The following is a 13311-nucleotide window of genomic DNA, read 5'->3' as shown; positions in this document are numbered from 1 at the left end:
ATTTCGTTTCATGTTTATATATATAGTAATGTTTTTTATATAGTCATTTTCATGTGGATTATAACACAGATATCTATACTATGGACATACATTTTATTTTATATATAAATAGTATTGTAATGATTATAAGCAAAGAAAACTGATCTCTTCCATTTGATGTGAAATCACATAATACACATTTCTTCCATTGTGGGAAGCTGTAGTAATAAATGTTGCACATGAAGATTATAATACATATATATAGTAGTTGTATATGAACATTTAAGATAATTTTTACCTTCTTCTATCTCTTTAATGTTTTTTAAATATCAAAATTGTACAGCTTTGATTGGGCGTTCATTTCGTTTCATTCCAGGAAGCAAGAAGCAGAAAGATAAGTCGATCTCTTTGCTGCAGTAGTTTTTTTATTATTCTAATTATTGTTATCATATACACACACATATAGGATGTTATATTCAAATTTACAATTGACAAGATATAAAATAATATCACAAAATATAATTATTATATTATTCTTTAGGTAGGAAAATAAAAAAAATGTACGCTAAATATTTATAGTAATTCATATTTAGCGCGCGCAAACCATCAACTGTTCGACCAATGAGATGTAAGTGGAGAAAGTGTAAATCGCAGGAAACTCAGGAAAGTGTAGAAAAATCTAAAATCTTATTCCGTTCCGTTGAAAAACACCGCGAGGATATTCGCTTTCATTCTCCTTTCTCGTAATATTTGTATTTGTAAAGCCGTATAGAAAAAAATGTGAAACGTTTTTACATCACGAGAATCACGTTTTTGCTTACACTGCTTGTAGATTATACGCGAATAAAATGTCTGACGAAAATAATGTGCTGTTTGTAAGAAGAAATGGAAATGTAAGTAAAATAATGGTGAACGTAGAGATCTTTCTTGTTTGTGTGTGTGTTGTATTTCTTTCTCTCTCTTTTATATATTTATTTTCTTTAAATCTATTTTACACATTATTTAATTTTCAATGTCCAATATATATATATTAATTCCTAATAATTCTCAAATAATTACTAATAATTAATTAATTCTTAATAAATTAATTAATTCTTAATAATTCTTAAATAATAAAAGAACAGCTCAGGAATGTTAACTTATCAAATCTTGTGCTTTGTTGAAAATAACTAATTATACAAAAACAATTTGTAGAAAAGTGGAGATGACGATATCTGGGATGATACTGCATTGGTACAAGCATACGACAAGGCTGTAAACTTGGCCAAGGAGGAAGTGGCAAAGCGCATTGCTATGGATGTACAGAATCAACAGACATCACAGAAATCGCAAAGTTCCAAACGTATGAATCAAACAAAGAAGCACTCCAAGGTGCGACGTTTATATTTATTGCCACAATTTATTATTATTTGTATTTATATAGAAGGAATTGTTTAGCATGAAAAGTTTGCTTATTATTGCATATTATGTATTATAGAAATGGACTGTCGGTGCTCCTTGTCGTGCAGTGTATTCAGTAGACGGGCAAGTTTACGAAGCTATTATAATAAAGATTCATGAGAGCTCTGGCATGTGCACGGTGAAATTTGTTGGTAATTTATCTATTAAAATAATATAATTCTATATACATATATATTATTTTTATCCTATAATAAAGTACAATATTAAACAATATTTGAAAGCAAGTGAGAAAACATTCTAATACTGTATTAAAATAATATTAATGTTATATCATTCAATGATATAACTGTTTGTAACTATAATGATTTACTGTTCGCAGGATATCAGAATAAAGAAGAGGTAGAACTGAGTTCTCTTTTGGAATCAGAAGGACTGCAGAGTCAAATTGCTCAGCAGAAAGATGCATTAGCACAAAAAGCTGAAGAGGAGACCCTAGATTCTGACACATCAACATATTCATCACAACAGAATTCCAAACAAATGAATGGTGAAAGGATGGATTGTGATACAGAATATCCCAGGCTATTTAAAAATAATTTTATGCCTGAAACTGAATATTTCAATTCGTCAATAAATGCAATGCCACCTGCGCCACCCTTACCACCACAATTGATGGCCCAGTAATACTTAATTTAAAGATATACATATAAGTATAATAATAACCAGATAAATAAATAATAAAATTGAATAATATCTACTTACAGATTGCCAGAAACAGATGCAGATGCATTATCTAGTATGTTGATGTCGTGGTACATAAGTGGATTTCATACAGGTAATTTTTGAGATATATTTAAGTTCAGTTTCAGTATTAGTTTCTATTCATCTATCTATTTAACATAATATATAATAGAGATTATATTTTTATTTGTGCAATATATATTTTTTTAAGAGTAAAAAATTAGTTTTTTTGGTATTAAATATGTTCAGTAAATTTTTGAATTATAAATAATTGAGATTAAACGTTTTTTTCTATATAAAACTTTAAAAAATATAAAATCTTATTCTTTATTTATTTTCAAGCAGAATTTACTTTAATCAAATTATAATTTAAAGCTTAGCTAGAAATATATTGATTTAAAAAAGATGACAAGAACGAATTTAAAATAATATCTAATATTTTTATATAGGTTATTATCATGGATTAAAACAGGCTAAAATCAATCAACAAAAAAGAAGAAATTGTCAATAGTCTGTTTTGGAAATTTTTATCTTTCTATAGGATGCAACAAAACTTATACATTGTATCAACAAATTTGCACTAATAAAATTTTGCATACTTATTTTATCTAGATAAAAATATTCATATCTTATCATTTATCATTAATATGCTTAAATGATAAATATGATCATATTACAGTATAAATATTATTATTTATTATTAATAAATTCTTCAATAATAAAGTAGTAAAATTGTTTTAAAAAATGTACACTATTTGTGTTGCAAAATAATTATTTGTACTAATTCTTTATACATATACATATAATACTCAAAGATTTTTCAAACTTTTTGAAACAATGTATTTTTGAATGTTTAGGAAATGAAGTCTGATATTCATAAATATATATATATATATATTTAAAAATTGAAACCGATATATATGTAAATAATAAAATACATATATATATAATTTTCAGTTTCAATTTTTAAAAGTAACTTGAAATTAGTTAAATAATTATATTGAAAATAGATGAATAGAAATTTTATAGGATATCTCTGGACTGAGAAAAAATGAATCTAATTATATGCATTATGTCTAATTATTATACATATTACACATATCTGCTCTTTTTTTTTATTATAATTATGACTCCAAGTGCTCCTGCTATTTTCCTACTCATTTAGAACAACCAAATTGTTTATGCCATTCTATATATTGCGCGTTTATATGCTTGGCGGTGGGTTTTACATTATGTTTTGCAGACGTAAGATAACTCATTGCATTGATCTGACCGTCGTTTCGAATATCGCTGACGGAAATTGCTTTGGTCTCGAGACTCGCCCAAATAGGCCGCAACTGATTGATCCATGCTTCCTTGCACAGCAGCTTCAAATCCGCGCAGGAATATCCTGTGGTTTCTTGGACTAATTTAAACATTTCCGACGAATCGTGTAAATTGTCACGCACATAAAACCGTAATATTTCCAATCGACTAGCCTCGTCGGGGAGATCCACAAAAATTCGCTTCTCTAAACGTCTCAATAAGGCAACGTCGATATTCCTGAAAGAAAATATAAAAAAAATTATTTACGGCGATTTTAAGAAAAATATTCTGAGTAAATGCATTGCTGTTTTGGAACATAATTGTTTAGACTTAATCATTAATCATTTAATTTAATTATGTATATATGAAAAAAATTATGGGATATTATATGCAAAAAAGTAATATTTTAAGAAATATGAAATATGCAAGAATTGTCTTTTTTTGACGAATAATTTTGCATCTTTTTCTTTTAAATTCGTCAAATATTCATTACAATCAAATTGTCAAAATTATTCTTATATAATTTTATTCTTATATAATTGCTTTTTGTTTACCAGGGAACGTTTGTAGCTGCTAATAATATTACATTAATATTATCCATTGATAATAATCCATCTAATCTGGCGAGAAGTTCCGCTCGAAACCTTCTAGCAGGTTCCGAACTCGACGAACCATAGTCCACGTTGTTTGTGGTCGTCCAATCGATTTCATCGATGAAGATTATCGTAGGCGCATAATGTTTAGCAAGATCGGTGAGTACCTAAAATTACAAAAAAATTTATAAATTAATAATAAAAAATTCTTGATATTTTATTATTAATTTTTCCGGAATATTGCGAAAGCCATCGAGATTAATTAATCATTGCCAATTTTTATACATAAATTAATAATTATAATAGGCCGGATTTTGATGCTTATAAGAAGTATAAAATGTAAAATAGTTTTTCTTCTCATCATACAGAGATATTTTAATTCCATTGTTTATATATTATACTAGCTTTTCGGACCGCGCGAAGCGCGGTCCTCAAAGCCTTTCTATTCGGACCGCGCTTCGCGCGGTCCTCATATAGCCTATATTAAATCCGTTTTAACACAAAAAATTAATTCTTTTTTGTATTACCGCGAACTACTTCCACATTTGTTGTCCGACTTTCACGAAATTTATATCAAAATAAATGTTTAAATTTTTTTTGGGTGGGTGCGTGGGTGGATAAATAAAGTGATAAAAATTTGTTAAAATCATATAGTAGCTACCCCGGACAAAATTTGAGTACAAATTTCGAAAAAGTCTGTGAATAAATGTTTGAATGCGTGGGTGGATGCATGGGTGGGATAAAACTTAAAAGAACCACACAGCAGCTTTCTCAGAAAAATTTGCAACATTTTTGTACCAATTTCATGAAAATTGGTTCATAAATGCGCATGCGTGTGGGTGAATGCGTGGGTGGAGGTGTAACACTTGAAAAAACCACATCGTCGCCATCTCCAAAAAATTTGCAACATTTTGGTACCAATTTTTACAAAAATCCGTTCATAAATATGCGATTGCGTGGGTAGATGCGTGGGTGGGGGCGTAAACTTAAAAAACCCACACAGCAGCTTTCTCAGAAAAATTTGCAACATTTTTGTACCAATTTCGTGAAAATTGGTCCATAAATGCGCATGCGCGTGGGTGGGTGCGTGGGTGGAGGTGTAACACTTGAAAAAACCGCATCGTCTCCATCTCCAAAAAATTTGCAACAATTTGGTACCGATTTAAAAAAAATCGGTTCATAAGTATGCGATTGCGCGGGTGGGTGCGTGGGTGGAGGCGTAAACTTAAAAAACCCACACAGCAGTTTCCTCAGAAAAATTTGCAACATTTTGGTACTAATTTCGTGAAAATTGGTCTATAAATGCGTATGCATGTGGGTAAATGCGTGGGTGGGTGAGTGGGTGGAAGTGTAACACTTAAAAAAACCGCATCGTCGCTATCTCCAAAAATTTTGCAACATTTTGATACCATGTGTTCAGAAATATTGCAAAAAAAATTTTTTTTGCAAAAACACCCTCCTCTGAGGAAAAAAAATAAAAATAAAAAAATTAAAAAAAAAAACCCACAGCAGCCACCCCCGAAAAATTTGCAACATTTTGGTACCAATTTCGAGACAATCGGTCCACAAATGCGGAAGTAGTTCGGGTACAGACAGACAGACAGACGGACGGTGCTTATATATATAGATATTTATAATATATTTTATTATATATTATATTTATATATATTATTATTATATATTATTTATATAATTCAAAATACCTTTCTCATGCTTAATTTTCAATAAATCTTTCTCATAAGTATCTATTATAAATAATTGATATTGAATTCTGGTATTGCAAACATATTTTAATATATTTAGGAATAATTTTAATATAAAGAGCCAAGGAAAAAATGTTCTATGTCTAATGTATGTATATATATATTTTCTTGAATTAATATTAATGTATATAAATTCTACTTACGCGAATATATTTTTCGGAGTCGCCTCTCCATTTGCTAATGACAGAACTGGAAGTGATATTAAAAAAGGTCGAATGACACTCTGTGGCGACCGCTTTCGCGAGCATTGTCTTTCCTGTTAGAAATGAAATTTTTTTTCTTTTTTTCGTCAATTTTCCGCTAATTTCGCTACGTTACGTACCAGTTCCCGGTGGACCGTATAACAATACGCCTTTGCAAGAACCGAGTTTTCCGCTAAACAGATTTGGATATTTCATGGGGTACAATATAGCTTCCTTTAATAACGTCTTGCAATTCTTTAATCCTTTTATGTCGTCCCAATGAACGTTCAACTTTTGTTGCACGATTTCCTACGAATTATCATGCTTTATCTTATGAACACACTCGCTTTATTCGTGATTTTTATTAAATTCACAAATGATATTATGAATTCTTTATTCTGTTATACAACAAAACTCTCTAATGTGCTCAGTTTCACTGTCGTATTTAATGAATGCGACCATCGCACAAAATTAAATTAAATTAAATAATAATTTAATATATTTAATATATATATTTTAATATATTTCTTTAATTTAATTTAATTTAAAGAAATATATTGAAATATATTAAATATATTACATATTATATTAAGTATAAATATATATGAATATTTATATATTTATATAAATATATTTTTTAATATAATATAATATATTAAATATATGTTAAAACATATTAAATGTATTAATATGATTTAGGTCGAATCTTTTACCCGTGATATAACGTCGGCGATTTCTTTCAATTCGGAGCCAGATGGATAAAGATCACCGATGGGTCTCAGTAGTCTCTCATTATCAGCGGCAGTTTCGCCGGACATCAGCGGATGTATGACTCGATCGCCACTTTCCGCAGGAAAAATTGGCGTTACCGTGATACCGAGATTCAATTCGTCCCACGCGGACGATTGTTTCTGGACGATTTTATTTCTTCCAATACTGTTGCACTCCTCGGTGATACGACTATCCTCTTGCTTCGAATTGAGGACCCTCGTGGGTCTCTCTTTTTTATTGCTGTTCTGCGAAAGATCGAAATTTAATCAGAAAGAAAAGAGTCAGAGGAATTCTCTCTTCTCGAGATTTGAATAATTAATTTATTGTCACAAATATATTTTGCCACAAGACTGTTTCTTCATTTATTAAGTATACAAGGGAATTGAAAGAAATTATATTAACAGAGATTAATCTAATAGTTTTTGTATTTAAATTTTTATATTATTATATTACACTTATTTGTATATTAATGAATTTTTATATCATTTTATTATATTTAAATTTCTATACTTTTTATATATTATATATTTAAATTTTTCTCAATAACATTAATATTTTGATTAGATCTCTAATATTTAATATTCTACATTCATTATACTTCTCTAAATGACTGTTTGTATTTCTTACACATTCTGTAGCACATTTCCGGTGGTTGCTTCTGCCTTCTTACATAATTTCGGGTACCTGTTGTACTTGGCGTGATAATAATCAGTATATTCAAGAATAATAGTCTCCAGGTCGATATTGTCACATACTTGAATGTCTCGAGAGAGCTGAGCTTCTTTGAATAGACTCTCCGCTGTGTTAGAATATCTATGAGGAATGTTAATAATTTGATTCTCGTTGCATTAATATTGATACAATTATTATATTTAATTTTGTGGTAATAAATTTCAAATTAAAAAAACGACGAAATTCATCAATAATTTCTTCTTATTTCTAAATATTTAAATATTTCTACTTGGAGCAAAAGTAATGAAATAATCAATAAAATAAATAATAAGCAATAAAATAAATAACTAATAAGTAATAAATAAATAAATATTCATTATTCGTTTGGTATTTAAATGTTTACAGCAACATAATGAAGTTTCGATATACATATATTAATAATAGATAATTTCAATCAATTTTCTTTTATAGTATGCAACGAATTTTAAATCTAATTATAAATTCTGCTCACCCTTGTTCCCGTAAAAAGGCAGTGATAAGATAAATAAGATGTCGCCGACGTTCTTGAGCACGTTTCTCTTCCTGATTAATAATAAATATGTATATTATAATAATTAATTTACAATTTTTTATATATTTTTCTTTGGGCTATAATTATATAATATCACAACTTAGAAATTATTTCTATGCTGTAAAGTAAAAGGAAATATTGAAGTTTTTAGAAAAGAAGGACATATAAAAAAAGTATACCAACATAAAAAAATGATTTGATTTCCTTCGATTATACATATATTACATTTTTTATAATTAATTTTGAAAATACTATCAAGATCAGTAAATTGAATTAATCTTAGTCTTAGCAATAATTATGCAAGATCCAAAAATTTCATAGATTACATTACATTTGGATGCCAATAATTTCCGATTAACATTTACAGATCTCTCTCTAACTACGAATAATTGTTCTTTTACATTCTGATATTTCGAAACACTGACATTTCGTTTAATGCAGAGAGAGAAAGAGAATAAATATTGTAATTTAAATTTAAATCATTTATGTCGAACGAATCTGCGGATTCTTCCTCGCTATGTATATCGTGATGATGGAAAGAGAGTGGGCGATTTAAATATATACACACACACACATATATATAAGGTGTCCCATTTTAATGTTCCATTCTAAATTAGTTTTTTATTTTTGATTGTAAAAAAAAGTTTCAGACAAAAGTTGTATGGTTTCGAGGAGGACACAAGGTGGTGCCATTAGTTTGACCTTGAATAGTTGCTTGAGGGTCATGTAAAAGTCATCTTTAATTTCTTAAGTGGAACCATCTACTTTTCATTACATATTCTTGTAGCTGACATCGAGAGCTTTCCAAAACACTATAATAAACATTTTTATCTCAAGTACTTTTTGAGTTATAAGACAAGATCTCCTCACCTCAAGGTGACCTTTACGTGACCTTCAAGCAACTATTCAAGGTCAAACTAATGGCACCACCTTATGTCCTCCTCGAAACCATACAATTTTTGTCTGAAACATTTCTTTCTACAATCAAAAATAAAAAACTTATTTGGGGTGGGATATTAAAATGGGATACCCTGTATATATATTTCTATATCTGCGATTGAGAATTGAATTTATCGCGAAACTGTGACATCGGATTCGAGCCTGTCGAGCTTGTAAAATGAATTCTTCTAACCCTCACATTTTCTTTTAAATTACTTGTATATCCTGATTTTTTCTGATACGATATTTTCTATATTTTCAGAAAATCTTGATACACAGGCACGAGGAGGCGCGATATAATTGATCTGTCAGTTCATCATCCTTTCGTCGCGTTACTTTATTAAAGACGCGAATACGATTTCACAATGCGATAAAGATGTCTCAAAACTCATAATTAATCTTCCAGGGGCAGATTCCTGGCATCATTTGGGGACGATTTTTTCTCAATGAAAATGTCGAGGCATCAATAATTTTTAAGTTATAAGCGAAAATTTTATGTTATGTGTACTGAAAAAAAATTATTAAATTAATATTTATTTTAATAAGTCATATTTATTTGTTTTGAAAAGGATTTTCTTATATCAAATAAATATTTTTCACATCAAATCAATATTATTGGTTTCAAATAAAAAATTGATTTATTTGGCAGTATTGAAATAAATACTTATTTGAATTTAACAAATTGTTTTTCAGTGTGGTTTTATTAATATTTTATTTCTACAAAGCTTAGTTTCCGAGAAACCCTTTATTTACAATAGCAAAAATTAAAGAGTTTCTCGCAAACTAAGCCTTGTAGAAATGAAATATTAACAAAATCACATTCTTCAATTAATGCAAGTAGAATTTACTTTAATAGGATTTTAATTTAAGGTAGTTAAAAGGATACATAATGACAAAGATCCGAAGCATGCAAAAAATGGTGGCCTTTTCTCGACATTTTTGCCTGAAGAGACATCGTCTCCAAATGATTCCAGGAATCTGCCATTAATATATATTATTTTTTTATAAAACATTTTTTAATTTTAAATCTTAATTCTAAATTTATCTATTATATTAATTTCTAATTAATAATAATTCTAAAAATAATTATTATATTTATAGAAAAAGCAAATTTATAAAAAAATATGAAAAAGATTTTACTCGATCACATGATTGAGAAACTAATTACAATAAAAAGGTATTAAGATTTAATAAATATTTAAGATAAAAAATAAAATTAATATGTAATCAATCATATAATATTATAATATTATAGGAATCTGCCCCTGAAAGATTATGGGACACCTTATATAATTTTTTTTTAGTAAGATTATGACGGAAGGTGTATATAGTATGGAATTATTATTAGAAATTAGAGCGTGTCCGATAATAAATGGAACTTCTGCTCACACATCAGAGTAATAAATCCGAAAAAAGTGATATCTCGTAAATGAATCTCTGACGTAAAGTAGCGTGCATTAATTATTCAGTGGCGTTAATTGACGCGTTCTAAAAATGTAATATGTATGTTCGCCATCACCTTATCCTTCGCCAAGTGAGCGACGCGGGCGGAAATGGCGTTTAGTGACAGACAGTCGTTCATTTCCCTTCCTCCGGGCAAAAATCGACGTTAATTAATCTCCTCGACAGGTTCTTCGCTTCTTCGATCAGCGCTCGTTTCCTTGTTTGAAGGATATACATATGAGGGATTCCACGGTTGTCATGACGATGTCGACGCGGCGCGGTTGTCAATGGAGAGGAAAATGGCGGGAGAAAATTGCGGAAATGGAGGTAAATCGCAGTCGCGGAGTAAAATGACAAATCGCGCGTAAAGGAGGATGGCGAAGAATATATACGATAATTCTATCTTACGGATAATTGCGTAATTCAGTTCATTCGCTATAATCGCGCGTATCTCTCATACGCTTCCTTCATTTTACGAATTGGCGAGAGTTCATTTTATAAAGTGTCCGCAATCCTGATGCAGTGGCCGAGAATCAAATGCATCTGCGTCGTTTTCTTTCATCCACTCACGCAAATTTTCTTATATGCGTATATTTGAATTAATCCTCCGGTGAGACGTAATAATTTTCACTTATACATATAAGGGCTTATTAATATAAATGTGCAAAATAAATTTTTATTTTTTTTATTTTATTCAAAAAAGATGTTATAAAATAAATAATATATATGCGGACATTTTTATTTTTTATATTATTTAAAATTAATATAAAATAAAATTTAAATAAAAAATAAATTTTAATTTTATTTAAAAAAATAAGAATTTCTGCATATACACATACATTTTACAAATTTTCTTATTTATGCATATACATATATATGAACATATATATATATATATATATATATATATATATATATATATGAATATACATATACATGAATTAATCTTTCGGTGGGATGTAATAATTCTCCTCTTATAAAGAAATTGTTTTATTTTTCTTTTAAAAAATTAAGAAGAATTTGATTTAATTAACTTCGAGATTAATTTCAGTTGATAGTGAATTTTCGAGTAAATAAAGGTATTTAATAATAAAATTAAAATACGTCGTGCGGAAAAAGTTTGGAAATGAGTTATTATATATATATATATAAAATTTTTCATCGCTAAATTTCGAAGGAAAATTCCAAGATTCATGTCAGATTAAAAATATGCAGAGATAATTTTGATATACCCTATATTATTCATTAAAGCTATAATATATATATTATATATATATATATTTCATCGGCGTGCATCTATTTTTTGCTCCCGCAAAATTTCTTCAGCATTTTTTCCTCTTCAACAAAGATTTTATAATCGATTCAACGCTCCAGGCACTCATATCCTCTTATCACACGTATTTTAAAGCAATTTCGATATTACGGTCCCCATCGTTGTTTGGGGAAAATCGAAAACGCGTTTCTAATAACGATGCAGCTGATAACGGAGATTAATCACGTTTCCCACCGGGTCGGAGAGTTTAATGAAATCGTGCTACACATTTAAATATATACGGTATCTTAAAATTATACTTTTTGCATAATTATATATAGATATTACAATTTTTTAGGAAATTACTTTGAGGTAATATATTATATATTGTCTAATTTAATTTGTGCACTGAAAAAAAGTTGTTAACTTGATTAAAACAAGTTAATTGAACATGTAGAAATGTTATAATTAAATGCAATATATTATTAAATTTAACAAAACGTGTATTTGACTTAAATACTTTTATACATTTAATTAACAAAATAATAATTTAGTGAGCTAACAACTTTTTTCTCGTATAATTAAAAACCGGGAAATTTATGTGTAAAATTTTAATGATAATTAGTATAAGAATTTTGTTTAATTTTGCTATATATATGTAAAACTTATTAATTACATATTCTATCTAAATTAATCAGAAAATTGTCATTGAAATTAAAATTGCGAACTGTGTGTAACACCTGTATATTACTTTGCAATAATTTAAGAAATCATAATATGATTTATATATGCAGGATGTTTCAGAAGGAATAGTCAGTATTTTAGGACATGATTTTGTATACATCATTTTTTTTTAATTTGTTATATAACGTATATCTTATTTTCTGAATATTATAATCTTTAGAATCTTAAGAACAAATACATTTTATTAATTTATAATAGAAATTTGTAAGTCTAGTTTATGAAGGAAAAATGAAGAATATACGAGATGAATTAATTGCATTGGGGTCGGTGGTGAAATATATTTGAAAATTTATGGTAAACTTAAAATTTGATATAATTGTTTCATAGAATTTGATTTTATTAAATTACTAAATGTGTTTAGATTAAAAACATTGTATCTTTATAATCGTTTAGAATAGAACACATGTTTATATGAACTTTTTTGTTTAAAATTATGTCTACAAACCATATTTTAGAATATTCTTGAAATACTCTATTAGATAGACTATATTGTGATTTCTAAATTACTGCAAATTAATATATAGGATGTTATATAGCTTGTAATTTTAATTTTTATGACAGTATTCTAATGAATTTAGAAAATCATCTTATATGTATTATTAGATTCTATATATTGATAGTAAAATTGAAAACGCTTATATTAATCATTAAAATTTAAGCATAAATTGTATGTATGTTTTTAATTGATTTGACATGAAATAAATTAGTTTTATATAATAATAATATATATTATATTATATATATAATATACTAATTATATAAAATATATAATATAATAATAATAATATATATATATACTAGCTTTTTATATAATAATAATAATATTCTTTGAGGGAGAAGTCCAAATTGAAATCTTCGCGCAAACAATGGTGAACAACGCTGAGAGGGCTAAATAAATTAGTCGGGCGAGACTTTCGCACCTTATCCTATATCTCGAAATCAGTCAGCCCTCGTT

At 28.0% G+C, this 13311-nt stretch overlaps 2 protein-coding genes across 2 annotated transcripts; one reads left to right on the top strand and one right to left on the bottom strand.

Annotated features, from left to right (window-relative positions):
- The first annotated feature begins 703 nt into the window (after window positions 1-703).
- On the top strand, window positions 704-2938 carry Smn (survival motor neuron). Its single transcript, XM_029308700.2, has 6 exons — window positions 704-872; window positions 1174-1350; window positions 1457-1571; window positions 1760-2060; window positions 2145-2215; window positions 2571-2938. Exons 1-6 carry the CDS (start codon window positions 828-830, stop codon window positions 2630-2632), a joined length of 771 nt encoding a protein of 256 aa, XP_029164533.1. The 5' UTR covers window positions 704-827; the 3' UTR covers window positions 2633-2938.
- A 225-nt stretch (window positions 2939-3163) lies between these two features.
- Window positions 3164-10659, bottom strand: LOC114935793 (katanin p60 ATPase-containing subunit A-like 2). The gene is made up of 8 exons (XM_029308692.2): window positions 10437-10659; window positions 7919-7989; window positions 7363-7548; window positions 6678-6975; window positions 6105-6273; window positions 5926-6038; window positions 3981-4186; window positions 3164-3663 (listed from the first exon to the last, which is right to left on the bottom strand). Exons 1-8 carry the CDS (start codon window positions 10497-10499, stop codon window positions 3279-3281), a joined length of 1491 nt encoding a protein of 496 aa, XP_029164525.2. The 5' UTR covers window positions 10500-10659; the 3' UTR covers window positions 3164-3278.
- Window positions 10660-13311: the final 2652 nt, after the last annotated feature.

The sequence above is a fragment of the Nylanderia fulva genome, unplaced genomic scaffold, assembly GCF_048542155.1.
Source record: "Nylanderia fulva isolate GAGA-0341 unplaced genomic scaffold, ASM4854215v1 Scaffold37, whole genome shotgun sequence".
NCBI lineage: Eukaryota > Metazoa > Arthropoda > Insecta > Hymenoptera > Formicidae > Nylanderia > Nylanderia fulva.
The sequence above is the reverse complement of the archived record's forward strand: the minus strand, read 5'-3'. Positions and strand labels throughout refer to the sequence as shown.

Bases quoted from the DNA above. Each gene is read 5' to 3' on its own strand.
- Smn (XM_029308700.2), top strand. From the start codon at position 828: ATGTCTGACGAAAATAATGTGCTGTTTGTAAGAAGAAATGGAAAT. The intron at 873-1,173 runs GTAAGTAAAATA...AACAATTTGTAG, and splicing joins TTGTAAGAAGAAATGGAAAT to AAAAGTGGAGATGACGATAT. The intron at 1,572-1,759 runs GTAATTTATCTA...TACTGTTCGCAG, and splicing joins GTGCACGGTGAAATTTGTTG to GATATCAGAATAAAGAAGAG.
- LOC114935793 (XM_029308692.2), bottom strand. From the start codon at position 10,499: ATGAACGACTGTCTGTCACTAAACGCCATTTCCGCCCGCGTCGCTCAC. The intron at 6,039-6,104 runs GTACGTAACGTA...CATTTCTAACAG, and splicing joins ATACGGTCCACCGGGAACTG to GAAAGACAATGCTCGCGAAA. The intron at 4,187-5,925 runs GTAAGTAGAATT...TTGTAATTTTAG, and splicing joins ACTCCGAAAAATATATTCGC to GTACTCACCGATCTTGCTAA.